Source organism: Bos taurus, chromosome 14 (genome assembly GCF_002263795.3).
Source record: "Bos taurus isolate L1 Dominette 01449 registration number 42190680 breed Hereford chromosome 14, ARS-UCD2.0, whole genome shotgun sequence".
Taxonomy (NCBI): Eukaryota; Metazoa; Chordata; class Mammalia; order Artiodactyla; family Bovidae; genus Bos; species Bos taurus.
This window is the reverse complement of record NC_037341.1, coordinates 407,347-434,985: the sequence shown is the minus strand read 5'-3', so window position 1 is coordinate 434,985 and position 27,639 is coordinate 407,347. Positions and strand designations below refer to the sequence as shown.

General features: G+C 61.1%; 5 protein-coding genes across 15 annotated transcripts in view; 1 reads left to right on the top strand and 4 right to left on the bottom strand.

Moving 5' to 3' along the window:
* Positions 1-43: 43 nt before the first annotated feature.
* Positions 44-6,526, bottom strand: RECQL4 (RecQ like helicase 4). The gene is made up of 23 exons (NM_001098037.2): positions 6,432-6,526; positions 6,334-6,367; positions 6,110-6,210; positions 5,731-5,871; positions 4,826-5,427; positions 4,634-4,733; positions 4,430-4,556; positions 4,211-4,321; positions 3,981-4,112; positions 3,804-3,896; positions 3,591-3,727; positions 3,113-3,196; positions 2,860-3,033; positions 2,608-2,787; positions 2,395-2,536; positions 2,053-2,315; positions 1,688-1,973; positions 1,485-1,614; positions 1,240-1,406; positions 986-1,166; positions 751-904; positions 484-592; positions 44-393 (listed from the first exon to the last, which is right to left on the bottom strand). The coding sequence occupies exons 1-23, from the start codon at positions 6,513-6,515 to the stop codon at positions 269-271; spliced, it is 3,657 nt and encodes a 1,218-aa protein (NP_001091506.1). The 5' UTR covers positions 6,516-6,526; the 3' UTR covers positions 44-268.
* Positions 6,527-6,716: 190 nt separating this feature from the next.
* On the top strand, positions 6,717-10,677 carry LRRC14 (leucine rich repeat containing 14). 4 transcript variants are annotated; one of them, XM_059893327.1, is made up of 5 exons: positions 6,717-6,839; positions 7,181-7,211; positions 8,397-8,750; positions 8,936-9,520; positions 9,621-10,677. In XM_059893327.1, exons 3-5 carry the CDS (start codon positions 8,422-8,424, stop codon positions 10,186-10,188), a joined length of 1,482 nt encoding a protein of 493 aa, XP_059749310.1. In that variant the 5' UTR covers positions 6,717-6,839; positions 7,181-7,211; positions 8,397-8,421; the 3' UTR covers positions 10,189-10,677. The 4 variants fall into 4 exon arrangements, with proteins under 4 accessions (XP_059749310.1, XP_059749312.1, XP_059749309.1 ...); NM_001102379.1 differs by having other exon boundaries at positions 6,828-6,839; positions 7,181-7,312; positions 9,621-10,291; XM_059893329.1 differs by lacking the exon at positions 7,181-7,211.
* A 398-nt stretch (positions 10,678-11,075) lies between these two features.
* LRRC24 (leucine rich repeat containing 24) lies at positions 11,076-16,448 on the bottom strand. Of its 4 annotated transcripts, none has more exons than NM_001083678.1 (5): positions 16,209-16,448; positions 13,511-13,761; positions 13,081-13,359; positions 12,766-12,934; positions 11,076-12,087 (listed from the first exon to the last, which is right to left on the bottom strand). In NM_001083678.1, the coding sequence occupies exons 2-5, from the start codon at positions 13,676-13,678 to the stop codon at positions 11,171-11,173; spliced, it is 1,533 nt and encodes a 510-aa protein (NP_001077147.1). In that variant the 5' UTR covers positions 13,679-13,761; positions 16,209-16,448; the 3' UTR covers positions 11,076-11,170. The 4 variants fall into 4 exon arrangements, with proteins under 4 accessions (NP_001077147.1, XP_024857282.1, XP_024857280.1 ...); XM_025001514.2 differs by having other exon boundaries at positions 11,076-12,141; positions 16,209-16,293; XM_025001512.2 differs by lacking the exon at positions 16,209-16,448 and having other exon boundaries at positions 11,076-12,141; positions 13,511-15,337.
* On the bottom strand, positions 15,541-18,079 carry C14H8orf82 (chromosome 14 C8orf82 homolog). Its single transcript, NM_001110184.1, is given in 3 exon segments — positions 15,541-17,042; positions 17,322-17,370; positions 17,904-18,079. Coding segments are annotated over 3 exon segments (657 nt in total). The 5' UTR covers positions 18,066-18,079; the 3' UTR covers positions 15,541-16,596.
* A 731-nt stretch (positions 18,080-18,810) lies between these two features.
* The window catches only part of ARHGAP39 (Rho GTPase activating protein 39), a 56,921-nt gene continuing 48,092 nt past the window's right edge, over positions 18,811-27,639 (bottom strand). For 3 of the 5 annotated variants that reach the window (XM_025001608.2, XM_015474348.3, XM_059893285.1), the window contains 6 exons: positions 25,231-25,323; positions 22,334-22,407; positions 21,774-21,973; positions 21,057-21,148; positions 20,480-20,649; positions 18,811-20,395 (listed from right to left, as the gene is read on the bottom strand). In XM_025001608.2, the coding sequence (XP_024857376.1) occupies positions 20,201-20,395; positions 20,480-20,649; positions 21,057-21,148; positions 21,774-21,973; positions 22,334-22,407; positions 25,231-25,323 (824 nt within the window). In that variant the 3' untranslated portion in view covers positions 18,811-20,200. The remainder of the gene's footprint in view (positions 20,396-20,479; positions 20,650-21,056; positions 21,149-21,773; positions 21,974-22,333; positions 22,408-25,230; positions 25,324-27,639) is intronic. The other 2 variants (NM_001205997.1, XM_010811855.4) reach the window with 2 other exon arrangements.

The following is a 27,639-nucleotide window of genomic DNA, read 5'->3' as shown; positions in this document are numbered from 1 at the left end:
ATCCCCAGACTATGGGGTTCCCAGTGGAAGGAAGGATCCTAAAAACAACTCATGCAACTTTTATTCTGCACTTTGGGGCCTCTCTGCCCCCGTGCTCCTGGTGGTGGCCTGTGTTCAGGGTGGTGGGCCACTGTCCTGATCAACTGCATCCCCCTCCATCTTTACCCTGAGGACCCACTACACCTGACACCCCCACGCTGTGGCCTTGCAGCCCCACTTAGGCCCCTGTCTGGGACACGGGGGCACTGGGTGCTCTGCAGCAGGGTGGTCAGCGGCCCCACAGCAGGAGCTCCTGTGTGGCCAGGTGCATGAGGGCAGGGAAGCTCAGGTGCAGGTACTTCCTCCAGAAGCGCCGGTCCCGCCCAAACACCTGGGCCGGATAGCAGGGACTCCCTGGAGGGGGAGGAGACGAGGCTGAGGACTCCGGGCCAGATGTGCCCCCAGCCCCCACCTCCCTCAGGGCTAGGCCTCCCAGGTCCGCACCGATGCCATGGAAGACGCGGGCCACAGCCCTGCCTGAGAACCGCTGCTCTGGCCAGGAGGACAGGAGCTGGCGGATGTCCCGGCGGATCTGGTCTTCCCAGTCCTGGAGCTGTGGGGGGGACAAGTCAGGCCAGCCCAGCTTCCCCTGCTCGCTCTTCTGCACAGCTCAGTGTTGCGCACGGGCTTGTCATGGTGCCAGCAAGAGGCGGGTATGTGCCTGCAGACGGCGCATCCTCTGCAGCCACCCCTCTAGGCCCTGACACTCACCCTGTCCTGTCCCAGCTCGGGGTCATCCTCTGTCTCCAGGCCCCCTGGCTGTTCTGACTCTTCTTCAAAGTAGTGACTGAGCAAGGCCTTGAGCCTGCTGCTGCGCTCCCAGGCGGGCTGCTCCAGGCATGGCCCGCAGCTGGGGAAGGCCACGCTGTGGAGGGGAGAGCCTGTCAGAGGGGCCTGCCTAGGGGAAGGGTGGGGTGGCCCACGGCCTGCCCACCTCCACGTGCACCTGTGAAAAGCCTGGAAAGTGTGGTGCAGGTTGGCCAGGGCCTCTCGCTCTCGGGCCTGCACACGGCTGTGCAGGAAGTCGCAAATCTGGTCCCTCTCCTGGGCCGTCAGGTCCCCTGGGCTGTGCAGGCGGAAGGCCGTCTCCCTGAACTCCACCAGCACCCCAGTGCCCTGGGGCACACCTGCCAGATAGGATGTCAAAAACTGGCCAAGGGGTGGAGAGCGGGTGGCAAGCGGGGCTGGGGGTGGGCGCACCTGTCCCGGGCTCTGGGTCCCACTGCAGTTGGAGGAGAGCTCGCCGCACAGGGCCCAGCTCCCAGCCCGTAGAGTCCGCCAGCTCAACCAGATCCAACTCCACAGAACTGCATCCCTGCTTCGTGTCGGGGTGCTGCTGGGCCAAGCACAGAGCCAGTGGGGGGCACCTATGCCAGGGGAGTGGCATGTGATTGGCAGCCCTGTACTCTGTCCCAGTAGAAAGCTCGGGTGGGATGTGTGCTCACCTGCGGGCCAGGGCCTGGAGCTGGGTGGGGCCCCCAGGCCAGCGCAGGTGGCAGCGGGCATAGGTGGGTGCCAGCAGCTTCAGCCAGCGCCGTGGGTGCAGCTCCAGGTAGCACAGCAGCGTCTCAATGGCTGTGGGCAGAGCAGAGCTCACTCGGGGTCTGTGGGAACCCCCACCCCCGCCGCGCACACCCCTGTTCCTCACCCTCCTCCGGCATGTCCAGGGCCTGAACGGTTGGCTGCACTGGGAGCACCCGCTCATGGCCTGGGCACCGGGGTGTGTGGGGGACGCTGGGCTGGCCAGAATCCTGGGCACTCGCAGCTACAGGGGCCCCGGCCAAGTGCCCTTCCTCGCTCCTGCTGCCCTCCTGCTCTGGGGGCTGCCGGGCACAAGCACAGGGAGGGAACACACGCTGCACCAGCCTCTTCACAGCAAAGAAATCCACGGCGTTGGCGTGCACGTGTCTGCGTAGCTCCCGCAGGTCCTGGCCCTGGGGCAGAGTGGCGTGAACATGGGGCACAGCCCCGGGTGGGGATGGGGGAACTGCGGGGGGTGGGGTGGGCACCCACCTGGGGCCGGAGGAAGAGGTGGCAGTGTGCCGGCTGCCCGTCACGCCCTGCACGACCCACTGCCTGCACGTAGGTCTCAAAGCTGGGGGGCAGCCCCAGGTGCAACACCGCCCGCACGTCCGGCCGGTCCAGCCCCATCCCGAAGGCCACCGTGGCCACCACCATGCGCAGCCGGCCCTCCATGAAGGCCCGCTGCACCCGCCGCCGCTCTCGGCTGCACAGGCCAGCATGGTAGGCCTCGGCCACGGCCTCCAGCGCTCGGCCTACAGAGAAGACACAGGGCAGTCAGGTGGGGTGCGTGCTCGGGGTGCGTCTGCGGGCACAGGCCTGCCTCCACCTCACCGTGGGGCCCCGGATCCTGGGCATCACACAGGCAGGTGCGCAGCAGGGCGGCGACACGCTCTGTGTCCTCTCGCCTGTGGCAGTAGATGATGACGGAGCCCAGAGCCCGGAAACGGTCACTCCGCAGCAGTGTCACCAGCGCCTGTGGGGACGAGGGTCACTGCAGAGACCTGGGAGGCAAGGCCGCTGCCAGGCCCACGCACGTACGCTTACCTGGTCCGGGTCCCTGTCCGAGGACACGGAGAGGTGCAGGTTGTCAGGAATGGTAGCTGGCCCTCTGAGCACGGACTCCTCGGTCACGCCCAGGTGCCAGGCCACGTCGAGGGCAGTGCTGCGTGTGGCCGTGGCTGTAAGGCCCAGGAAGCAGTGGACGCCCATCTGGTCCCGCAGCGTCTGTGAGGGGGGTGGTGAGCCAGCCGTCCCCTCCCTGCCCCTCTGCACACTGCCCCACCCGCCCAGGCTCACCTGACAGACACGCAAGTAACAAGGCCGGAAGTTGTGGGACCACTGAGAGAGGCAGTGGGCCTCATCGAGGCAGGCAAAGGCGACCGGCGGCAGCTGAGAGAGGAGGGTGCTGGCCCCGGCCCCGACCAGTGCCTCTGGGGACAGCATCAGCACCTGCACGCGGGCCGCACGAGCCTGAGGAGGCCCGCTGGTCAGCAGCGGCACCCAGCTCCACCCGCTGCTCCGCCCGTCTGGCCCTGGGAGGCCCCCTCACCTTCTGCAGGGCAGAGTCCCTCTGCTTCTTGGTCATCCCTGAGTGAATGCAGGCCCCCTTCAAGCCGGGGGGCAGGCCAGAGAGCTGCAGGTACAGGAGCGCAGCCTGTTCCACGGCCCTGGCCCTTTCCCAAAGGCCTTCCAGCGTGGTTTCACCTGACAACTACTGCTGGCTCCCCTCCAGGCCCTTTGGGGAGGAGAGGCCAGAGCCGCCCGTGGACCTTGACTGAGGCGCACTGGGGACGGGTCCCATTGGGGCTGCTCCTACCAAGCTGCTCCTCTGGTGGGTGGGACTAGGTCTAAGCAGCCGTGTCCCTGTGCCTTTGGGCCACTGCCGACTGTGGACAGAGTGGAAAGGGCCTGATAACTTGCAGCTCTGGGGTGGGGGTGGGGCAAGAAACAGCAGCCCAAGTGAGTCGGCAGAGCCATGGATACCAGTCCTTGCTTTTGACGTGTGTCCGTGGGCCCTGTCCACCTACCTGGTCATCCATGAGTGACGTGAGAGGAGAGATGACCAGGGTGAGGCAGGGGCTTCGCCGGAAGTAGAGCAGCGCTGGGAGCTGGTAGCACAGGGACTTGCCAGCCCCCGTGGGCAGCACCAGCAGGGTGGACATGCCTGGTATGATCCAGAGTCAAGACAGCCATCCTGAAGCCTGGCCCCAGCCCCGCCACACTCCTGCCCGCCAACTCACCAGACAGGACCCGCATGACCACACGCTCCTGCCCGGGGTAGAAGGCGTGGTGCCCCAGTTGCTCCAGGGCCTGAAACACCTCAGCCGGTGTGTCTGTGGACACAGGTGTCAAGTCAGCTTGGCGCCGACTCGTCTTAACCCTTCCGTCCAGGCCTGAGCTGTTAGGCATGTGCTGACCTGCCACCTGACCCGAGGGCCCCGGTGGGTAGAGTGGAGGCACGGAAAGAGGTGGACAGGGCATTCTGGACACAGACTGCCCCGTGGGCACCAGCAGCTCAGGTGCCCCAGGCTCAGCGTCTTCTTCACCTGCTGAGAACAGATGAACAGCATAGGCGCCCTGGGCGGGTATGGCATCATACTACCAAGAAAGCAACTTGCTACAGCCTCTCCTCCAACTCTTCACTCACCAGAGACTTGGCAGCAGGCCGCACCTGTCCTCAGGGATGCTTCCTGTAAGGTGGGCTGGGTCTGTGCACCATCTGCAACCTTGACATCCTTCTGAGGGACCAGGAGAGGTTCTGGACCAGAAGCAGGGAGTTAGTAGGGCCTTTGCTTGAGCCAGAATTGCCTCCCCAAAGAGCACGACACCCCTGTAAGCAGGCTGGCGTCCAGGTCAGAGGCCTTACCGGGCTGAGGGCATCGGGACGCCCATTGGCTGAGCTGCCCATGCTGGGAGCAAGAATCCTGGGCTGGGGCTCTGGGCTGACCACCCCCAAAACACTCCCCTTTTTTCTGCCACTTCTGCTTCCATGCCTGGTTGGGGACACAAAGAAGGGTCACAGGGCAAGCAGCAGGACAGGTGAGGGGAGCACCCGGTACCACCTCCTCACCTGCTTGCGAAGGAGTCTGCCCCGCAGGGCCCGGCCCCGCACATAGCGTCGCTGCTTCATGTTGAGCCGCACATAGTTCCCCCTGTCCTGGATGGCAGATCTGGAAGAAACGCACAGGTCGGCAGTGCCCACAGCCCTCCCCACACTGGCTCAACTGAGGGCAGCCCTGCTGGGAGGTTAGAGCAGTGATACCTGGAGGCTGGGGTCCTGCCTGGGGGCTGTGCCTTCACAGGCTGATCTGGACAGTCTTCTGCAGGCCCTGCAGCCCCAGCTCCCTCAGGCAGGGGTCCTGCTTGGTCAGTGCCCTGCTGGGTCTGTGCAAGCCTTCCCTCCAACTCCCCACTCTGTCTCCGCTTCTTGCCTTGACGGTCAACAGGCTGACACTTCCCTGCACTGACAGCAGCTGCTGGTAGGGCTGGAGCCTCTGGGTCCTGCAAAGGCACCTCAGGACCAGCGCTGGGGCTAAGGACAGACTCAACAACTGGAGTCAGAAGCTGTGAATCCTCTGCACCCAGGCCAGGCTGGCAGGTCCTGGGAACCTCCAGAAAATCTGGGGTCCTGTTGTGACACCGCTGCAGCCAATCAGGGTCGAGGGAGCCCAGTCGCAGGCTCAGGGATGCCCTCAGCTGCTGGAGCCGGCCTGGCCTCAGCTGGGGCCTGGGAGGCTGAGGGAGCACTTCATTGACATTTTCTGGAGAGATGGGGGCAGCTGCTGTGCCTGATGGCTCCGGTGAAGGGATCTTGGAGGAGGATCTTTGTGCAAGCCGGGGTATCCGGCCCAGGGTTGACCTAGCCTGGGAGGGAGACAAGCAAGCAGGAACTCAGGCCCTTGGGGTGCTACAGACTCATACGTGCTGGAGGCCCACCTGTAACAGCTGGATAAGGTGAGAAGCAAAAGGTTGGGATGTAAAGGAAGCTGAAGGTAGAGGCTGACTTGGAGCTCCTCTGTGGAGCTGTGCTGGCTGTGTGTGCACAGGTGAGCATGAGACTACCCGTGAGAGACTTGACAGGGATGGGCATCTGGTAATTCTGCCTGGGGCCACCTGCAGCTCTGGACCCAGGATGGATGCACTGTCTGCCGGGCCCTCACCCCTCACCTGCAGACTGCCCTTTAGGTTGGCCTTAAGCCTCTTCCCATAATCCTGCGCAGACTCCTGAGGGCTCCACCTTGAGGGAGGATGGGGACTCTGGGTAGCAGCCCGATTCAAGTGGTGCCCCCAGCAACTGGGCTCCAACATCTGCAGGAGACAGTGGAGAGACCTAAACCACGAAGAAGCTGGTGTGTGGCGAGGAACAGAGATGTCTCCACCCCCCGAGAAACCCGAGGAGGGGCTGTCCTTCCTCCACCCTCTTACACTTCCCCCTCTGCCCCCCGCTCCCACCGAGCTCTGTGCCCCACGGAGGTGGGGTCACGACTCCTCCCGGCTCCGGCATACAGGCTGTTGACCCAGAGGTTGGGATGTCGAGCTCAGGTACCTGCTCGGCCGCCACGGGAAGCGACTGCCCCGAGCCGTGAGGCTCGACGCCACCGGCCTGGCCCAGAGCTTTCTTCAGGGAGCGGTACTCTCGGTACAGCGCTGAGAGCGGGGTCGGGGGATCGGAGTTGAGGACTCAGGATTCCCCCGGGAGGGGGCGTGGAGGCCTCCCGCCCCCGGCCCACGGCTTTGGCCACTCCCTCCGCCCCGCGCCCGCGGGCTCACCGCGGGTCTCCTCGGGCGCCGCTTCCACGTCTTCCTGTAAAGGGAACGCGTCAGGCGGATGCCGCGCCCTCAGCTCCCCGCCCACGGGCAGCCCGCACCTTGCCCGGCCGCCGCCCGCTCTGCCGCCGAAATGCGCGCTCCCACGCCTGCAGCAGCTCCCGCACGTCCCGCAGCCGCTCCATGGTCACCGGAAGCTTGGCGCCCGGCGAATCTCCCGCCTAGAGGGCGAAGACGGCCACCAGCCAATGGGGACGCTCGGCAGCGTTGGAGGCGTAACACCGCGGGGGCCCCTGGGCTGGGGCAGCCAATCCACGGGGCCCCGCTGTGGCAACCAATAAGGTGCGTTTACGTCATCGCGGCGCGCGACGGCGCAGGCGGAACGCGACGTACGGCGAGGCGGGGCCGGCGGCGGTGGCGGCGGCTTGGGTCCGGTTGAGCGCGGGCTGCCTGCTGGGGACCGAGCACGGCGGCTTGCGGCGCTTTCTCTGCCTGGCCGCACAAGGAGGGTGCGGTCACTCGGGGCGGCGTCGCACCGGGGGCGGGGGCGGGGGCGGGGGCGGAAGCCCGGGCGGGGCAGCTGAAGGAAGGGGAAGACCCGAGTAGGGTGCCGGGCTGAGCGGCCTCGGGTCCTGGGGGACGACGCTCCGTCTTCGAGAGGCAGGCCTCGCCGGAGAGACGGAGGGCGTCGAATTGACGGGCTCCCGCCGCTGAAGGCCCGGAGGAGCCGTGCGGGGGCGTCTAAAGGGAAACGCTGGAGCCGTGGGCCGGTGGGAGGGGACGGTGGCCACCACGCCGAGACTCCTCCCATAGTGACCACACTGGCTGCTTTGATTTTCTCTCGTGACAGGTGATCGGTTGGTCTGTCCTCTCACAGCGAGGTATGAATCGTCCTCGCGAGATTTATCCTCAGGCAGAGCGAGACCGAGGGTTGACGTCCCGGGCTTCTCAGGAACCAGCGCCTTAAGGACTTGTGTATGAGGTCCGCAAGAGCTGGGGCTCTGGGGCCAGTCTGCCACCCTTCCCAAGCTCGTTACCCGGGACCTTTGTCTGGCAAGGCCTAGGTCTTAGTTTCCTACCATTTTCAGGAAAGTGGCCTGAAGGCAGTTTTGAGGATGAGGTGCCTGGCACACAGTAAATCAGTAGCAGAGCTGTCATGCAGATACCTTGTGGTCTCAGGCATCTCTTTTGTGCTCCTTGTCAGCTTGGATATACCATTGACAGCCGCCTCTACCTATCTCAGGAGAGGTCCCTAGTTTGGGGTCTTTGAATCCCATGGGTTTGATACTTGTCCTCTTAATATGGTTTTCCAGGGAAGAGAGACATTTACACAGATGGCAAGGACACCGATGGGTTAGGTATTCTTTTTTCTGTAAATCTCCAGGGGTCTCCATGTCTGACAGTGCTCCTGGAAGATAGTACATGTTGAGGGCTTGGGTTACTCTAGTTCTTCAGACTCAGAGTTCACTGGGTTCTGGTTCGTTGTACTTGTCCTGCTGTTTATTAAACTGTATCTATAGTTTCAACTCCTCTTTGCTGTGCTGTGCAGAATCCAAGGGCAGCCTGCAGGAGCTTGTGAGGCGGCTGAGAGAGGGTGCTGTGATGCACCTTCCAGCCCCTGGGATTATCTCATCCCTCTAGTGCTTGGCCAGGGGTGGGAGGATGGCGGGTGGGGGTTGGCTTTTTCCTATATTTAAGAAGGGGAGGATCTCTTGATAAGTGGCTTTGTGATTTGGAAGGTCTGAAAAACAGATGGTGTGCCCTGCAGAGCAGCAGCCATCAAGAGCACACCGACACGGGCTGGTCATCTCTGGAGCCGTGCTGTTTACATGCTGCTTGGTGGCTTTGTCTCCCTAGAGAGGCCCCTCTGCTTCTCGGGGGCCAGGATGGGGGTGGCCTTGTTCTCCTTTCTCCTTTTTTCAGCCTATTGCGAAGTATCTAGCACTTGCTCGTCAGAGCCATGGTTCTTTGCTCTGTGCCAAGCACCAGGCTGAGCTTTCCCACTACCAGCATGGAGGGGGTGGGGCTGGAGTCTGTCCTCCCCACTGAAGGGCACTTCCCTGCAGGTGACCTCCTGCCTGGCCTAGCGCCATGCACACCCTCGTGTTCCTGAGCACACGGCAGGTGCTCCAGTGCCAGTCAGCTGCCTGCCAGGCCCTGCCCCTGCTGCCGAGAGAGCTCTTCCCCTTGCTGTTCAAAGTGGCCTTCATGGACAAGAAGACTGTAGTGCTGCGTGAGCTGGTACACACTTGGCCTTTCCCGCTGCTCAGCTTCCAGCAGCTGCTGCAGGAGTGTGCCCACTGCAGCCGGGCCCTGCTGCAGGAGCGGCCCAGCACAGAGAGCATGCAAGCTGTGATCCTGGGCCTGACTGCCCGGCTCCACACCCCGGAGACTGAGCCTGGCACGCAGCCCCTCTGCAGGTATGGGCTCACTGGAGGGACCTTCAGGCCTGGTGGGGGGATGCAGAGTGGGTCTCCCCAAGAGGTTCCAGGCTGGTACAAGAGCTCAGTGCAGAAATAGGCATGTTGCTTCTGTCCCAAGGTGGCTGGGAGTGGGTGTGGGCTCTGTCCCCTTGTCTCCTGCCTCAGCCCACCCATGCTCCCAGGAAGCATACGCTGCGGGTGCTGGATATGACGGGCCTCCTGGATGACGGCGTGGAGCAGGACCCTGGCACCATGAGCATGTGGGATTGCACGGCAGCTGTGGCCCGCACGTGCATCGAACAGCAGCAGGGCAGGACTGCAGAGCCTGGCCAGGCCCCTGTTCCTGTGGAGGTGCGTGTGGACCTGCGGGTGAACCGGGCTTCCTATGCGTTCTTGCGGGAGGCACTCCGCAGCAGTGTAGGCAGCCCACTGCGGCTCTGCTGTCGGGACCTGCGGGCTGAGGACCTGCCCATGCGCAATACAGTGGCCCTGCTGCAGCTTCTGGATGCAGGCTGCCTGCGCCGCGTGGACTTGCGCTTCAACAACTTGGGCCTGCGCGGCCTGTCCGTCATCATCCCACACGTGGCCCGCTTCCAGCACCTGGCTAGCCTGCGGCTGCACTATGTGCATGGGGACTCTCGACAGCCCTCTGTGGACGGTGAGGATAACTTCCGCTACTTTCTGGCCCAGATGGGCCGCTTCACCTGTCTGCGGGAGCTCAGCATGGGCTCCTCTCTCCTCTCAGGGCGGCTGGACCAGCTGCTCAGGTGAGTGGACTCTGCTATGGCCCCGCCTCTCCCTTCCCCTCCAGCAGGCCCTCCCCTGGCTCTGACTATTTGTGACCCCTTGTGTTTCCCCCCACCCCAGCACCCTGCAGAGCCCCCTGGAGAGCCTGGAGCTAGCCTTCTGTGCCCTGCTGCCTGAGGACCTGCGTTTTCTGGCACGGAGCTCCCATGCTGTCCACCTCAAGAAGTTGGACCTGAGTGGCAACGACCTGTCTGGGAGCCAGCTGGAGCCCTTCCAGGGTCTGTTGCAGGCAGCAGCAGCCACACTGTTGCACCTCGAGCTGACGGAGTGCCAGCTTGCCGATACCCAGCTGCTAGCCACACTGCCTGTGCTGACTCGTTGTGCCAGCCTCCGCTACCTCGGCCTCTACGGCAACCCACTGTCTGTGGCAGGGCTCAGGGAGCTACTGCGGGACTCGGTGGTGCAGGCTGAGCTGCGCACAGTGGTGCACCCTTTCCCTGTGGACTGCTACGAGGGCCTGCCTTGGCCACCGCCTGCCTCTGTCCTCCTGGAAGCCTCCATCAATGAGGAGAAGTTTGCCCGTGTAGAGGCCGAGTTGCACCAGTTGCTACTGGCCTCAGGCCGTGCGCACGTGCTCTGGACCACAGACATCTACGGGCGCCTGGCTGCAGACTACTTCAGCCTGTGACCTCCAAGCTCTGGGTGAGAGACTGTCCGGGGGTCCAGGGCTGCTGGAGACCCCTTGCCCCTTGGGTAGGCAGAGCCTATCCTGGAACCCTGTGGAGGCTTGACACAATGGCAGTGGCCTCTGATTTCTTTGCTCCAGGGCTTGCCTTGAGCCTCCCCATGCTTTCTGCAGCACCGTGTGCAGTTTGTCCTGCGTCTGCTCCCCTGGCTGGCTGACCATCTGTGGGCCCGAGGGCTGGATTCCAGGCCTACATGGCTCTGCTTGGTTTGGCTGCACTTAGCTGCCCTTCAGTGTCCTGGGGTCTTCAAGCTGAGAGATGTTTTCCTCTAGGCCCTCCCCAAGAGCAGATTGCTCTGGGTTGGAAGTTGGGACAGGGGCCTACTTCACTGAGGGTTGGGATCCTAGGCACTCGGGCCGCTTACCTCTTCTGGGTTTTGGTGCCAGAGGGTGTCTTAAAGGTACAAACGTGCAGTGTGCTTAGAACTTAAATCTGTGACTTTTTTCTGTCCTCATTGGTTAGAGTGACTCATCTCCTGTTCTGTCATCCCCAGCCTGGTCACTGGGGACCATGTCTTTGGTTTGCTGCCCCTTCGTTTTTCTGGGCATTTCCACAATCTGTCCCCTTCTTCCACATCTCAGAGGTCCAGGCCTACAAAGGGCGGTGGGACCAGAGGCAGACATGTAGAGCTGGAGGTCGGGTTAATTTGGGAAGTGGGGGAATCATTTCTGGAGGGTCTCAGTGGGGTGCTGGGAGCCTATCCCCGGGCACCCTCCATTCGCGTCCCAGGACTTTCATTTGCAGGGGTCCGCAGGTGCTCCAGCCCCGCCCAGCCCCGCCCAGCCCCGCCCGCGTCCCTAAACCCGCATACACAGCTCGCTACACTGCGCAGCTTCCACCCTTTACTGACCACGCTGGGGCATGCGCGGGTGAGTCGGGCCGGCCAATCCGCGGTACCCACGTCATCAGCCCGCGCCCCGCCCCTCAGCAGTGGATCTCGTAGGCGGAGGGGGGCTGCAGTGGGAGCCCCTGCGCGACTCCAGGCGCTTCGGCCGCTTCCGCCGGGCCCTCGGCGAAGAGCGGCTTGGAACGGTCGATGACGAACATCTCGTGGCCCCGCTCGTCGCGGAGCTCCTCGAGCTGCGCGAAGGTGCAGGGCCCGTCGGAGTAGTCGTTGACGAAGAGCGCTCCCTCCCCGGAAGGCCCCGGCGCCTTTTTACGCCTGCGCCGCCTGCGGCAGATCATGGTCGCCAGTAACAGAGCCGTGAGCGCCAGGAGCGCAATGGCAGCCGCGATGGCCGTCTGTGTGGCCAGGCCCAGGGCACGGAAGGCCATGCTGCCCGTCTCGGGCAGGGGCTCGTGGCTGACTGGGCCGCCGGCCGGGGGCGGCGCGGGTGCCAGCTGCTGCTGCCGGGACACGTTGACCAAGAGCTGGAAGGGTACTCGGGCGGCGCCTCCGGCGTTGGAGGCCTCACACTCGTACTTTCCGGCGTGGGCCAGGGTGATGTTGGTGAGGAAGAGCATGCCGCTGCCGGTGTCGGAGGCCCCGAGACCTCCTGTGCCCCGCCACCCAACTTCCGGCTGCGCCTGGGCGCGAGGTGCACCCTCGCGAGGCTGTGCCACCTTTCTCCAGGTCACCAGGGGCTGCGGGTAACCTGAAGCCTGGCAGGCCACCCGCAGGTCCTCACCCAGGTTGGCTGTCACCTCCAGCGGCTCCACGTGCACAGACGGTGGGATGCAGATGAGGCTACTTCCAGATACTTCCAGGAGACTCTGAAGTGCCAGGCGCGGGGGCTCTGCACACAGGATCTTCTTGTCCCTGGAGCTGAGCAGTCGCTGGCCTCCCTCCTTGATCCAGGCTCCCAGCCAGTGCAGGGCACAGTCACAGCGCCATGGGTTCTCTGTAGGTGGAGCAGCAGCAGGCATGTAGCTCAGGGGTGGCTCTGGAACACAGCCTGTGCGGTTGGGGTTGTTGGCAAGAGCAGGAGCCCTCTTACCTAACACCGTGTGGGACCCTTGGCACTTCTCTCTGACAGGGGGCTCCTTAGAGTGGGCAGCACCCATCCACCCCCCCCCCCCACACACACACACCCCAAACTCGGTTCTGTGATGCATGTCCAATTCATTTCACCAGTCTGAGAAAGCTCCTGTTCCTGGCGTTTCCGTGCCACAAGTTTTGCTATTTGAGGGGAACCTCTGTGTCCACATAGACATCCCACCAGCACTAAGACTTTGCACATCCTGCCAGCTTTGTCTACAGGCGCTGTCTGGAGGAAATGTCCCCACTCTTGGTCATGTTTCCAGTTTTTTCCTGCAGGCCCTCTCCTGGCTCAGTAATGTGGAAGCTGCTCAGCTGTCTGGTTTGTTCAGGGCCTTGTACATATTCTGTCTCCCTTAGGCAGCTATGACTCTACCCTTGTTCCTAGCAGCTTTCTATCATGGCTGTGGGTAGGTAGTGCTGCCCGCCCCCCAGGGCTGCCACTGGAGCCCCTTCCACAGCTGGCTGGCTCTCTAGTGCCACCACTGTGGCCAAGGAAGCTGCCTTTGCATGAGAGCCCCTTGCCTCCAGAAAGAATTACCTGTGAGGCGCAGGACCTGCAGGCTGGCCAGTGGCTGCAGGGCCTCCCGGCTGATGGTGCCCAGCTGGTTCCTGCTGAGGTCCAGCAGTGCCAGTGAGGAGAGCCCAGCCAGGGCCTGGTCCTCCAGCAGCTCAATGCTGTTTTCCTGCAGGTGCAGCTCCTGCAGTCGCTGAAGTAGAGACAGATTATCAGAGAAAAGGGCCCTGGGGACAGGTCCCCTTTAGTCTGGGCTGCCTTTTCTCCCCTTCACTACTCCAGCCCAGTAGGGCAGGTGGCAGTGCAGGAGGACCTTCTTGCACACTCCTCCCACCTCACCTGCAAGTGTAGGAAGGTGAAATCCAGCAGCTGTACCAGCTGGTTGCCAGCTAGGTAGAGCACGCGCAGTTGGGCCAGGCCTGCGAAAGCACCGACGCGCAAGCCGCGCAGCCGGTTGCCAGTGAGCGCCAGTTCCAGCAGGCGCGACTGCGTGCGGAAGGCGCCCGACTCCAGGGCGTGTAGGCTGTTGTTGTGCAGGTAGAGATGGCGCAGGGAGGCGAGGGGCGCCAGGATGCCCGGCTCCAGGCGCGCGATGCTGTTGTCCTGCAGGAACAGCGTCTGTATCGGAGGGAGAGAGGGCGCTTACCCCTCTGAAGGGGTCTTTATTTTCCCTAGAGCGCCCCATTCACCCACGGGGAGGCTCACACACCCGTCCCTCCGTTTCGCTGGCACCCCTTACCGCCGCCCGGCAGCCCCACGCGGTGCCCACCTGCGTCCCGGGTGGGATTCCAGGCGGGACTACGCGCAGTCGCAGAGCACCGCACTCCACCGTGGCGCTGTAGCAGCGGCAGGCAGCGGGGCAGGCGGCAGCGCGAGGCGGGAGACCCGGCAGAGACAGCAGCGACAATAGCAGCAGTGCAGGCGCCCCTGGGGCCATCTCTCGCGGGACCGGCCGCGGGGCACAAGCCTGCAGCCTTTCCAGCAGCCTCCCTACAGTCCGGCCCCGGTGGGATGCAACTCCTGAAACACAGGTTGGCAGGCCTGTCCCTAACATTTGAGAGCCAGCGAAAAGCATGAATGGAGGCACACACCGTGTCTGAATTTTGAAGCTTGAAATCGGTTTAAGAAACTGGTAAAATTTCATTGCCTTCCTTTATAAAAAGCTTTTTAAAAAAAAAAAAAGTCAAAGATCTGGAGCATCAGGTTTCAATTTAGAATTTCTCTTGTCTTCAGAGTCTCGCCACACAGGCCACAGGAAGGAAGCCTATGCCACCCCAACACTTTTCTCTCCCCATCCCCCATCTGCCTGGTACTGAAGGGTTTCCTGCTCATGCATGTGGACACATGGACTGAAGTGCCTACAACCCAACATCCAGCCACTCCTTGGATCTTAGTTGCAAGAGACTGGTATGGGCTTGGGAACACGTGGGTAAAGTTCAGGGTCAGTCACCAAAGCATGGACTAGAAGGGAAAGAATAGGCTCTGAACAGACACATCCCCTGGTCTGCATGAACTCACTCTTGAGCACTGGCATGAAACCTCAAGATATGGAGCCCAGTCAGGGGTCCTTTGCATAACCTCAGGACAGGGCACAAGTCTCCCTGTTGCTAGTGTTTGTCCTTGTCCTCACCTAATTTTGATCCAGAATTTACTCTCGTCATTTTTATCCCTAGAACTCATGCTGTGTCCTCAATGCTCGGATTTTCCTGTTGTGACTTGAGGACATGGGCACAACTGGCCTCGGGTTGGGGGGGGGGGAGGGCCACCAGCCACAGGAAAATGGAGGCATACTTTTGTCCAGCCTCTAGCCCTGCCCTACTTGGGGTGGGAGTGGGTAGAACAGCTTAGCTATAATTAGAGCTTTTTCTCAGGGAACTTGCTAGAGAATTGGAGGATGAGACAAATAGGAAAGCCAGTTCAGCTGTGGGGCCATGCTGACTCCTAGAAAGATGCATCCATCTTTGGGTTAGGTGGGTCCTTGGGATGATGACTGGGCTGTGAAAGAAGGAACCTTGGGTCACCAACTGAGTTTCTAGTGTAGTTTGCCAAGTAGGTTCTGTGCTCAGTGACCTCCTGGACTTTGAAGGAGTGTGTAGTGTTTTGTTTTGGGGTTTATACACATGCAGCTGTGATCCTAGAAAGAGAAGACCTGAGTCTAGTTCAAGGCACGAGTCCAGTTCAAAGCACAATGAGTCCAGTTGGATGGTGGGGCTGAGGTGTGCCATCAGCTAGCCTCCACTTCAAATGGTCTCTGCTCTGAACTCCTGCCTGTTCACCAGGTCTCCTACTAGGAAGAGTGTGTCATGTGGAAAGTTTTTTGTTTTTTTAGACTAAGGTTACCCAACTTCTCTGATGTTTCCTCTTCGGCACTTACAAATTCATGCTTTAATATCCAGATCCTTAGCTGTGCTGACAGATCCAGAGGGCAGACTTGGTGTCTGCCTTGCTCCTCACTGCAGCTCAGCACTTAGCACACGACAGAGGCTGAATGAAGAAGAGTGAGTGGTAACGTCTCTGAAAGCCAGATTTAGTACAAATCTTGCACTAACTGAGCACACTGGAAGGCTTCACGCTGCTGCTGCTGCTAAGTCACTTCAGTCGTGTCCAACTCTGTGAGACCCCATAGACGGCAGCCCACCAGGCTCCCCTGTCTCTGGGATTCTCCAGGCAAGAATACTGGAGTGGGTTGCCATTTCCTTCTCCAATGTGGAAAGTTACCAAGTGGCCTTGGTGTTTATTTAAATCTTGCTCTAAATTTAAGTCACATAGTTATTTAAAATTACTGAACAGAAGCAAGCACAGTGAAAGTTTTAATGTAATTGTTTTCGTCTAGGCAGAGGCAATTACCAGATGTCTCAGAATGTGTGTGAACCCCAAGAAGTTGGGGGGCATTCTCAGCCCCTGGGACCCACTTCCCTCAGCAAAAGGGCTGGCCTAGAGTGCCCACCCAGCTTTCAGCAGCAAGGCCTCTCAGAGAAGATTCTTGGCCTCTTCTTAAGGACTTAAGAGGATTGCTGCTCACGTGGACACCCCCTAGATGCTGATACGTGTGGAAGAGCTGGCCTGGGCATGGTTGAGGACTCAAGCAGGAAGAGCAGGGGAGGCTAGCTCAGAAATACTTTAACCCAGCGGAAACCCTCCTAATCTGACTGGGTAGGAGGTGGGGTGTAACATACTGGATTTGGCAACAGCTGTCAGTCTCCAGGGGGCCCATCTGTGCGAGGAGGGGTGAGTGAAGGGATAATGGAGGAAGCCCTGCTTCGCTCTTCTGCGCAGTGCGAGGCCCGAACCTTGATCTCCCGAGGCGCCCCCTGCATCCCCTCCGGCGCGGTCTGTCCAGGGCAGTTCAGGGCAGGGCGTGGTCCCCGTCAGGTCGCACGCCCTTCTCAGTAGTCGACAGAGACAGAACCAGGATGGGCCCTGATCCCGCCCCACGCCCGCTGACCTTGGGCCGGGCGCCCCCTCACCTGACGCTCCCGCGGCGCGGCTCCCCCGCCGAACCCCGGCCCACAGAGCAGCACCCAGCGGGGGAGGGACGGGCGCCGCTCGGGCTCGCGCACTGGAGCCCCCGCGCCTCCCGCCCGGCCGCCCCGATCCGTCGTCGCGAGGGCCAGGCAGACCAGAGGACGAAAACGCCCCAGGCCGGGGGTGTGTGGAGGGAGTAGGGCCCCAGAGACCCCGCCCCTGCCGGCGTCGGGACTCGGTCCGCGGCGCCACCTCGGACAGCGCCGGCGGGGCGGGGCCGCGGAGCACCTTCGCCGCGCACGCGCACTCGGCTGGCGCGCTCTCTGGGTGGCGCGTGCGCAGCCCGCCGGCCCGGGGCGCTGCGGGTGCCAGCGGTTGCTGGCCCGCGGTTCAGGGCGGCGGGGCAGCAAGCAGGAGTGGGGCCAGGTCCATGGTGAGTGCGAAACGGCGGCCCTGCCAGCGCACGTGCGAGGGCAGCTCGGGCGCGCCTGGCGCGTACTCGAAGCAAGCGCTGAGCTCGAAGGCCAGGGCCGATCGCACCAGGCCCACGCCGCCCGCGCGCTCCGGCGCTGGGTGGTAGAGACGCCCATTCGTGGCCAGAGGCAGCAGGCGCGCCGGCTCGAAGGGCACAGCCAGGGCCTCGCCGCCGCCGCAGTAGGAGAGGCGCTGGGGCGCGGGGCCCGCGGCCAGAAGGTGCGTGAAGACCACGGGCCGGTCTTCGCAGCGTAGGAAGTTGCGTTCCCTGCCGCAGAGCGAGAGGAAAGGGAAGTAGGCCTCGTAGCGCCCGCTGCGGTTGGGTCTCAGGCGGGAGAAGAACATGACCAGGAACTGCGGGTCTGTGGGGAGGAGGGGGAAAGGGCGTGACTGCTCAGCACGCCAGACCCCGAGTCCCCCGGGCCCTACTGCTCCAGGCAGGCGGCTCTCCCTGGGCCACATCAAGGGCTTGCGCCAGCTGTCGGACAGCCGCCCAGGCCTCACTTCAGTTAGGGGGCTTTTAAGCACAGTACGGCCAGCCTCCTAACGCGGGCAGGACGGCTGGCAGGTTGGGCAGCGCGAACGCTTAAGAGCCTTTCCCGAAGGAAGAGGGAAGGTGGGGGTGGAAGGAGCATCGGTACCTTTGAAGCAGGTGGTGAAGTTCTTCATTCTGGAGTCGTCCAGGAAAAGCTGCAGAGAAGCAGACCGTGGCCCTTGAGTAACAGCTCGAGAGAGCTGTCCCAGGGCGAGAAGGGCCTGGTGGGCCTGAGCCCGGGCTGATGTCCGCTTTCTTTGCTCGTCTGTGTACACCATGTGCAGGGAGGCGCGTGGAAGATAAACTTGGGAGCCCTGCCGACCTCCCCACATCTATCCCGCGCCCCCCGCCTTACTTCCTCAAGCACAGATTCTCTCAGCTGGCACGCCCTTTCCGCGCCTCTTCCCTCCTCCCTTTTAGTTTCTAATGAGATGTGCCACTTCTTCCGCATAGGCTCTCTGAGTTGCTTCCTTGTGTGTATGGTGGATGCCACCGCCAGGGCTTCCAAATCAGGCGCGGCGGCGGGGGACGCAGGACCGGGGGATGCAAAGCCCGCAGGGCGCAGCCAGGCGCGGGACGTTGTCCTCTGGGGGCCTAACCCTTTGGGGCCATAGCCGCGCGTCCTAGTGTTTCCAGCGCGACCCGGGAGGCCGGGTTGCCTTACTGTAAAGACCCCGCCCCCGCCCACCTGGCCCTGATGATCCACATAGTAAAAGTACTCGCGCGTCCGAGGCTCTGGGCTCTGGCCCTGCGTGTAGGAGACGCCCCCGCCCCCAGCGTAGGTCCGGGCTCCCGGGGACCGCGCCAAGATTAGAGCCCAGGGCCGCAGCGCCCCGCTCATCGCCCACATCCTCCTCCTGCGCCGGAAACGGCCGGAGGTCATGCGGGGCAGGTGCTGTGGGAACACCGGTCCCCCGGCGGTCTTGGCCTCGTGCTTTGAGTTCCGTCTGCGGCCAAGGAGCTCGTCCCCCACCTACCCCCACCCTCTTCCTCTCTCCTCCCAATCCCAGGCGTTCCCGACACTCTAGGCGTCAGGGGCACGCCGACCAGCGTTCCGGCTGGGGAAAGGGTGGCGAGCGGGACCGCCCGACGTTGGGGTTCTAGTGTGAGACGCAGGTGCGGTCGGTTTCGGGAATAGGGACATCGGCTGGGCCTGAACTTCGCTGGGCATGCAGGCCCTGTCCCTCCGCCCGCGGAGACTGGCTGTCCTCACGTGAGCGAGGTACGTGCAATGTACCCCCGCCCTCAGGAAGCCGGCCCGGCTGGGCAGCCTTCATGTGAGGGTGGCTGCTGAAGGCAGGTGGTGAATAAACACCGCCCAGAAAGCCTAAGCCAGCTTGGGCCGTACGATAGGTCAGAATCCCTCCTGCCGTCCCCACCCCACCCTCAGGCAATCAAGCAGAGCTTACGGGCTCAAGTGGAGTCAGGTGCCTCGCCCCATCCCCTGGAGGTACCTTCCTCTCCTCCCCGAACCCCTCCCTGCTCCCCCTCCCCTATTCTCCCTTGACCTTACGTCCACCCGGGTGCCCACACCGGCAACTGGCTGCTGATAGCTGCCTCGCTGCCACTGGAAAGAATGGGAGGCGACAGACTCGGAAGTGTCCATACGTACTTTATTCGCACAAAGTGTTTTCATCTCTCGAGTCCATGCGTCAGAGCGAGTCTTTGGCCGGGCTGCCGGTACCCAAGCCTCGAGACCACCGGACCCAGGACCTTCTCCCAGGGGGACACCGGGCCTCGGCAGGGCTGGGATTTTTTAATAATAAATAAAAACTCAACTCTAAAAAATATATATATATATAAACTGGGGATAAATTAAGTTTTACAACGATTGGAACCCAAAATTCCAAAATGGAAAATGTACAGAGAGTCTAGGTACCTCTGCCTCCCTATCCTCACCCTGCCCGCGCGCGCTCTGGACTAGAGGAAGGACAGCCTCTGGTGCCCCTCTGGTCCCCCGCTCTGGGCTCCTGCCCTCTCATCTGCTGCAGGTTTTGGACGGGGATAGGGCAGGATTCGCTTTTTGGTCAAAGCCAAGAAGGTGGAGAAGAAAATGAAGGAATGATAGCAACTTGTCTGCAGAGGATGGGGGAGGACGACTCAGAAATAAATAGCATTTGGGTTAAGATTATGTCATTAGCAAATTTAGTTCTTATATCTTTCGCTCTATTTATATCTCTATACACAGGCGGGTTGGGATGCGGGATAGATTCTGAATTTATAGTTACACGAAGAAAAAATATTCTCGCCCCTCCCCCACCCTGCCCCAAGAATGCCTGCCCAACCCTGCCCCCCACCCCGGAGGACTTTGGCTTGGAGGCTCCTTCCCGCCCAGAGAGCCTACTGGGCCCTGGACCGGCCAGACTCTGCTCTGGTGGTGGACAGCCCAGAGCCCTGGAGACCCCAAATTCCTGTGCAGTCACCACGCTGGAAGCAACAGGTGGCGGGCTGGGGCGGGGGGGGGGGGGCGGTGCCGCGGGTGTAGGGTAGGGGGCGGGAGAAATTGGGGAGGGTGAAAGTCGAAGACGAGGAGACCCCCAGGGCAGAGGGAGGGCAGAGGAAGGGAGGGGTAGCCGGGCTGGACCAGACTGAGCACAGCACCCAGCCAGACGGCTTGCCCCAGGGAGGGCGGCTTGTGCTCTCGGGCCGGCCGGGAGGGGCAGTGTCACTTGGCTCCAGGAAACAGAAGGCACTTTCTCGAGACCGACCTGCGGCTGGCGATGGGCGGGGTCGCGCCTAAAGAACCAGCCAGAGGCCGGGGGCGGGGCGGAGGCGCCCTTCCCTCCGCTCCTCTGCCCCGGCTGCGCCTTCAGGCCGAGGGCCAGGGTGGGGGAGATGGGGGTTCCAGGGCTGGGGCGGGCATGGGCGGAGCCGGCATGCTACCTCCGCGTCTGGGGCATCCCCTCCCCCCTCCCCGCGTGCCCCCCTGCCCAGGCGCACCCGGGCAGGCTCTGTCCCCACCCTCGGTCCCTCGGTGCCCACGCGCTATAGCACGCCCTCCATGAAGCTGGTGTCCAGGTGCTGGATGAGCACGCGCAGGAAGGACATCTCCTTGCGAGTGTTCTCAAAGATGACCCGCGGGTCATCTGAGCGGCAGCGCAGGCAGTTGGGCGCCATCACCATGGCCAGGTTGCTGACGTCCATCTTGGTGATGGCCACATTGGCAGGCTGCACGAACACCTGCGGGGGAGCGGCGAGTGGGCCCGAGCCGGGCGCGGAGGGGGCGGGGCGCAGGGCGGAGGGGGCGGGGTGCCAACCGCCTACCTGGAGGAAGCGGATGAGGTAGCACAGCACCAGGCGGTTGATGCGGGGCAGCGCGTGCACCACGGCCACGGCGGCCTCCGGGCTCTCGTAGTGCGCGATGCACTGCTCATAGAACTCGTGCGGGATCAGGGGCTCCTCCAGCTCCCGGTACCACAGCTTCAGCAGCGACGCTGGGAACGCAGCGCGGGGTGTTCAGCCATGTGGGGCCGTTGGGGACCGGCAGCAGCAAGGGGTGAACCGGGCCGTGGGGGGCGGTGATTGTGTGCTGGCGCCGAGGGGGCAGGACCAGACTGGAGGTGTCCACACAGTGGTGTGGGCTACCTGGCTGGAAGCCAGTGGGCTCCTAGTCCTGACCGTCAGGACTGACCCCAAGCGTGGGGACACTGTCCTGAAGGACATGCAAGTGTTGTAGAGAGGATTTATCAGGAGGGCTGTACAGCCACTCTGAGCCATGGAGACTGACCAATGACGGTGGATCTCTGCACTGGAAATGGATCAGAGGGCTGCCCCTTCTGCATGGGAAGCAGGGAAGGCTGAACCATTCCAGCTGCTCCTGCTGACGGGGCTGGGGGCTCACCTGGGACGTGGGGGTCCTCCAAGCCTGTAGGCACCTTCCACTGGTCCACCTGTAGCTTCAGGGCATTCACTTCATCGATGTCCCCAGGTACTCTGCCGAGCACATGGCAGGTCTCAGGGAGGAGGAGCTGGGCTTCCTCCAGGTCAGGGCTTCATGACCCCTCTCTGCCCGAATGACCTCCTTCCTATCGGAGGGGAGGTGTGGCTGGGGTCCCCTGCCCCAGGCCCTCATCCTGCTGTTGACTAGCCCCATGCAGATCCCTTCCTCAGAATGATCCCTGAGGCCCAAACCCACAAGCTTGTTTCCCCAACTGTCCTGGGCAGGTGAGTCATGACGGCAGGTGACTGGCCATGTGCCACCCCCATGGGGCAGGGCTATCATCTCCATGCACAGGTGAGGATCCTTTGCTGAGAGTTGCTGCATCTTTCCTGGCCCTGCCCATGGCTGTTGTCCAAGTGCCCTCTGGGGCCCTGGTGGCCATTTCTGAAGGATTACTGTCCCAGACCAGCTCCCCTGCCTGGGTTCAGGCATGATGTAGTTCAGGGGGAACAGTCCTATGCCCAGCCTCTCCATTTGCTCCAAGGTGCCTCTCTCCGGCATGCTGGCCTCTTGGAAGTGCTCCTCTGAGGCAGGGACCCAGTGCCCAGTGGCCCTGACTGCTCAAGACTGGTGGAGACACCCAAGGCCCCCACACCCTGGGCCCAGGTTGCAGGGCACCTGAAGATGCCTTCCGTCTGGTCCCCGTTGAGTGCGAGCACCTCCTCCGACAGTCGGGTCTGCACCCAGGGCAGCTGCCGATCAGGGTAGCGCTCCTTCTGCATACTCATGACCTCCTGCAGCGCGCTGCCAAACATGGACGGGCTGAAGACCGCATTCTTGGCATGTCGGATCTCCTCTACGTTGGGCTTCTTCAGCCCCTGCAAAGGCAGCCCAGCACTCTGTGCCAGTGTGGCCAAGCACCCAGCCCTCTGTCCCCTGACACCCCTGCAAGGCCTACCCCTGGTTCACCCGCCTCTCCTGTGAGCCCCAGGCCTCTGCCTAGCCAGAGCACCCCAACTCCCTGGCCCCAAGTCAACACGGCGGCTTCCTGTTGGGCCACCTACAGCACCGGAAGCTCCAAGTGACACCCTCTGCCCTGTGAGAGGTTGAAGGGTGAGCCAGTCACTTCACCTGCCCCCTTCCCAAGTCTGCAGTCCCACCTCCCGCTGGACTCTGTCTGGGCCTCACCAGCACAGGGTGCCCGCCCACCTCTCCCTGGCAATGCAGGGAGTTCATACCTTCTTGGCCCCGGTTAGGGCTGCCTTCTGCAGCTTGTGGTAACAGTACTTGGCATATGTGCTTATTGCCACCCCTGGAAAAGAATGGTACCAGTTGGCTTGGTGTGGACATGTAGGAGCAGGGGCTGCAGGCCAACCAGTGACTGAGAGGAAGCAGCAAGAGGGGCAAGGAGAAGTGGCTCTTGTAAGAACGTGGGCACCCAGGGCCTTACTCTCCTGGGCTGTGCTTTGAAGTAAACCTATGTGGAAGGGAAGGAGGCACTGCCCTCCCCTCCAGAGGAGCCAGACTGCAGAAGGAAGCCCTCTGCCAACCCACCCAACCCTCCCCCTAGCGAGTAAGGGCAGGCTGGGGGTGCGGTGTTTCCCTGGAGAAGTGGCAGGCCAGATAGGGCAGGGCCTGGGGAACCCCTGAGAAGGGGGATTTTTGTGTGCAGCAGGCCTGTGGGCACTCGGCACCCACTGCCCAGGGTCACACAGGACGGAGCTCTGGGTTGGCTGGACTGCAGGCCTTCTTGTAGCTCTGATTCCAGCAGGAGGCCGTGGGCAGCTCAGGGAGAGGCCTTAGCCTGCAGGGTCCCATGCCCATGTGGCTGAAGGCTGCCTGGGTGGGAGTCAGGGAGAGGGAGGTGCAGGGCCTGGCTCATGTGAGAGGGGGATAGTGGAAGTGGATGCCCCAAGTCCTGAACCTGGTTTCGCTGGGAGGGCAACGCTGGGGAAGAACCACTCAGGGCTCTGCCTGAGGGCTGAAGGTGATGGGAGGATGGGTCTTTTTTCTCAAGGAGAGAGGCTTTCTAACTGGTGGTCATGGAGGGCGGCAGAGCCAGCAATCCGAGAGCAAGGCCTCAAGCACCTTGGCTGGGGTCTTTCCAGATTTGAAGGGAGAGGGGCTAGGAGGAGACCTAGTCCAAGGAGGGTCTGAAACGTGGGCACATCCTTCCTGGCCCAGGCAAGCAAGGGAAGGAGCAACAGGACAGAGGAGCCACCTGGGCCGGGCTGTCCGGGCCACGGACAGAGGGGCTGGACCATGTGCCCCCAGGCTCAGGTCAGGCCCCTTCCCTGTAAGACTCTGCCTCTGCTGAGTGCCACCTGCCTAGGGGCCTCTGGACCCAAGCCTCAAATCCAAACACAGAGTCTTTTTCAAAGGAAGCAGTTTCTTGAGATGTCTGAGGACATGGGGCTCCTTGAACCTCAGTGTGAAGAACACAAACATGTCTCATCCACGAAAACCTTTTCATTTCTAGTTATCACGGAACAGCTGTCGTAACTGGTGACGGAGTTCTATTTTAGAGGAACCAGAATGAAAATGAATGTTTCTTCTAGATGTTTAAACCCTGAAGAATCTGTTTCAGGTCCCTGGGGACCCACAGACCCCTGGCAGAGACCCTAGCTGCTGCCTCCCATTAGCCCACTAGGAACACAGCGCTTGGAATCTTCCACCCCTGGCCCATGTGGCCCACATGGGCAAGCTCTGGGCTCAGGGAGAAGGGATGGCGCTCAAGCAGAAGGAACCTGGGCTGCACCCTGAGCACTGGGAGCACCTGGCAGCAGCGCTCCCGCTCCCCGTCCTGGGTGCAAGCCCCCTCTCCCTTGGGTGACTGCTTCTGTCCCTGGGCTTGGGGCCCACGGGCAGACCTGCCCCGCCCTCCTGCCACAGGTCTCATGGGGCTTCCTGCACCTCTCACCTAGGGTTGGTGGTGCAGCTCTTCCTGGCCTGATTCCCTATCTGCAGGATGGGGACGGGTGCCCATTAAGGGCCGACCTCGGAATCTGGCAGAGTGAGGACTCAACTGAGAACCACCACTGCTGGAGTCCCAGGGCACATCCTCCTGGGCCAAGACTACGGGGTGTTTGCTCAGTGCCCAGCGTCCAGCCCAGGGAGCCCTCTGGAAGTGTGGGGGGACCCTGCTCTGAGCCCCATGTCCAGCGCTCAGCCCAGGGAACCCTCTGGTGGTGTGGGGGACTCTGCTCTGAGCCCCGCGTCCAGAGGCTGACAAAGCAGTTCTCCCAGAGCCTTGCTGCTGTGCCAGGGCCCAGGCCATGAACCTCAAAGGCCACCAAGTGTGGCCAGAACCTGCTGCCTCTTGGCACATGCTCTGCAGGGTCCCAAGGGTCTGGCTCCCTTCTCTGACCCACTCAGGGCTCCGATCACCCCCAACCCTGCTCATGGCTGCACTGCTCTTGTGGATTGGCTTGGGCAGGAGCTCAGGACCCCACCTGCTCCTACCCACGACAACAGTGGCCCAAGGGTGCCCTGGAATCCCAGATGGCAGCTGCCTCCTTTCTCCTGGCACAGGCAGCAGCCAGCCAGGCACTTCCCAGAGGAAGAAGAGTGGGGCAAGTGTGGGTAACTGGGTGTAGGCAGGCTGGTAGCTAGTCCCAGGATATTGGTGCCAAGAGGGGCAGTTCACGGCACAGCAATGCACCACTGGCTCTCCTGGTGGGGGAGGGTACACAGCCTTGAGCTAACAAGGCTTCCCTGGAGCTTGGGCAGGGGTGGGGTTCCTGAGCCAGGGCCCAGAAGGGCAGGGATGGGAATGCTGGGGGAGGGAGGCTGGGGAACCCCTGAGTGTGCTGGGGGCCCTGCCAGGGAACCGAGGCCCGGCTTGGCCCCCAGGGCACTCCCACACCAGGGGCTGCCTCCAGCAGGCCCCTCCGCACTGTGCGCCCAGCATGCACACCGGAGAGTGTCCCGAGCACCGCGGAAGCTGAGACAGGGCGGCGCGGCCTCTCCCAGGAAGCCCTGTCGACAAGCAGGCTTCAGCCCCCTCTGGAGGAGGCCTGGCAGTTAGTGCCCCCCGCACCCCAGCCCGGAAGTGGTTAGAGAGAGGGGGCCAGGCGGCCGAGCCGGAGAGCAGAGCTGTGCAGCGCAGCACCCGGGGCTGCGGGAGAGGCCCTACCATCCGGCTCCTCAACATAAGGCTTGGGTTTCTTTCTCAACTTGGACTTCTTCTTAGTGTTCCTTTCCAGGAGCGCTTTCATGTGCTGGGTCACTGGGGAGCAAACAGAGGGTGAGGCCACAGAACACAGAGGAACACGAGCCCACACGGCCCCACGCGGGGCTGACCCCAGGTGGCTGGTGGGTGACGGCCCAGCCTGCGGGGCTCCTTGAGGGGTGAAGGCGAGTGTCCTGCTCACTCCCGGGACAGGGGTGGGTGTGAGGGCCTGTCCGGGCCACGTGGCTGGGGAAGTGCCAGCAAGATGCCCGCAGGCAGAGGGGAGGGACTGTGGTCAGCTCCTGACCCTCTGGCTGACAGGACGGAAGGGGTGGGGAGAACCCTGAGGAGGCCCCAGGCCAGCCGTGGGGTTCCTACATGGCTGAGGGGACGCTGAGCAAGGGGGGGCGCCGGGCTCCCCTCTCTGGCCAGTCGGGGCGCCTCCCACTCGGCACCGCTGACACAGCCCCTCCTCCCCCGTCCCATGCTCCAGAAGGAAGTTGGGGTGCACGGTCCACACTGAGGTGGGAGCTACCTCCCATCACGGTGGACCCTCTTACCTACATATATTATTCGTAATTCTTCTGGATGGGGAAGCTGTTATTTACCTAATTACACTTTGGGTTATAACCCAATATGCTTTATTCTGCTGTTCAGTGCTCCAGCTTTGGCCCCGGGAGCTGTGTTCTCTAACACAGCCCTGTGTCAACCCTCATCCCTTCCAGCACTTCCTCCCCTCGACGGACATCAGTGTGAGCAAACTCCGGGAGATGGTGAAGGGCAGGGAAGCCTGGCGTGCGTGCTGCAGTCCACAGGGTCACAAAGAGTCGCACACGACTTAGCAACCGAACAACAATATGTACATTCCCAACCCCACCCTTAGAATCAGTTGCTTCTCCAAAGAGCACTGGTTCTGTCTCATAGAAAATGCCAGAGACCAAGAGCTGTTGGTCAGCTGTGCTCACTTCTACGGGGTGGCACTGCCCTCGCTGACAGGGCTTGGGCAAATAAACAGGTAGCTAGGTGGGAGAGGCTGCCTTCTCTTCCCAGTTCAGAGTTTTTGTCAGGAATGGAATGCTGGATTTTGTCAAATGCTTTTTTCTCCACTTATTGATATGCTCATATGATTTTTTTTATTCTGCTAATATGACAAATCACAATGACTCATTTTTAGAATGTTAAACCAACTTTCCCTTTCTTAGATAAACCCCACGTACTCAAGGTGCATTATCGTTTTAATATATTATTGAATTCAATTAGTCAAAAATACTGTTAAGTTTTTGTACTATGTTCATGAGGGATACTATCTGTGCTTTTTTTTTTCAAATTTTTGGTAATGTTCTTTTCTAATTTTGATACAGAGAGAACTGGGAGATAGTCCTTCCACTTCTGTTTTCTGAGTTGGTAAAGAATTGCTACACAAGCAAGCATTTGATAATTCTCTAGTGAGGCCATCTGGGCCTGGCATTTTCTTTGTGGGAGAGTTTTAAAGTCCTAATTTAATTTCTTTAGTAGATATATGATTTTTCTGAAATAGATAAGAAATAGAGGCCTTACAAATAGCTGTGAAAAGAAGAGAAGCGAAAAGCAATGGAGAGAAGGAAAGATATAAACATCTGAATGCAGAGTTCCAAAGAATAGCAAGAAGAGATAAGAAAGCCTTCTTCAGCGATCAATGCAAAGAAATAGAGGAAAACAACAGAAAGGGAAAGACTAGGGATCTCTTCAAGAAAATCAGAGATACCAAAGGAACATTTCATGCAAAGATGAGCTCGATAAAGGACAGAAATGGTATGGACCTAACAGAAGCAGAAGATATTAAGAAGAGATGGCAAGAATACACAGAAGAACTGTACAAAAAAGATCTTCACGACCCAGATAATCACGATGGTGTGATCACACGACCCAGATAATCACGATGGTGTGATCACTGACCTAGAGCCAGACATCCTGGAATGTGAAGTCAAGTGGGCCTTAGAAGGCATCACTACGAACAAAGCTAGTAGAGGTGATGGTATTCCAGTTGAGCTATTTGAAACCCTGAAAGATGATGCTGTGAAAGTGCTGCACTCAATATGCCAGCAAATTTGGAAAACTCAGCAGTGGCCACAGGACTGGAAAAGGCCAGTTTTCATTCCAATCCCAAAGAAAGGCAATGCCAGAGAATGCTCAAACTACCACACAATTGCACTCATCTCACACGCTAGTAAAGTAATGCTCAAAATTCTCCAAGCCAGGCTTCAGCAATATGTGAACCATGAACTTCCTGATGTTCAAGCTGGTTTTAGAAAAGGCAGAGGAACCAGAGATCAAATTGCCAACATCCGCTGGATCACAGAAAAAGCAAGAGAGTTCCAGAAAAACATCTATTTC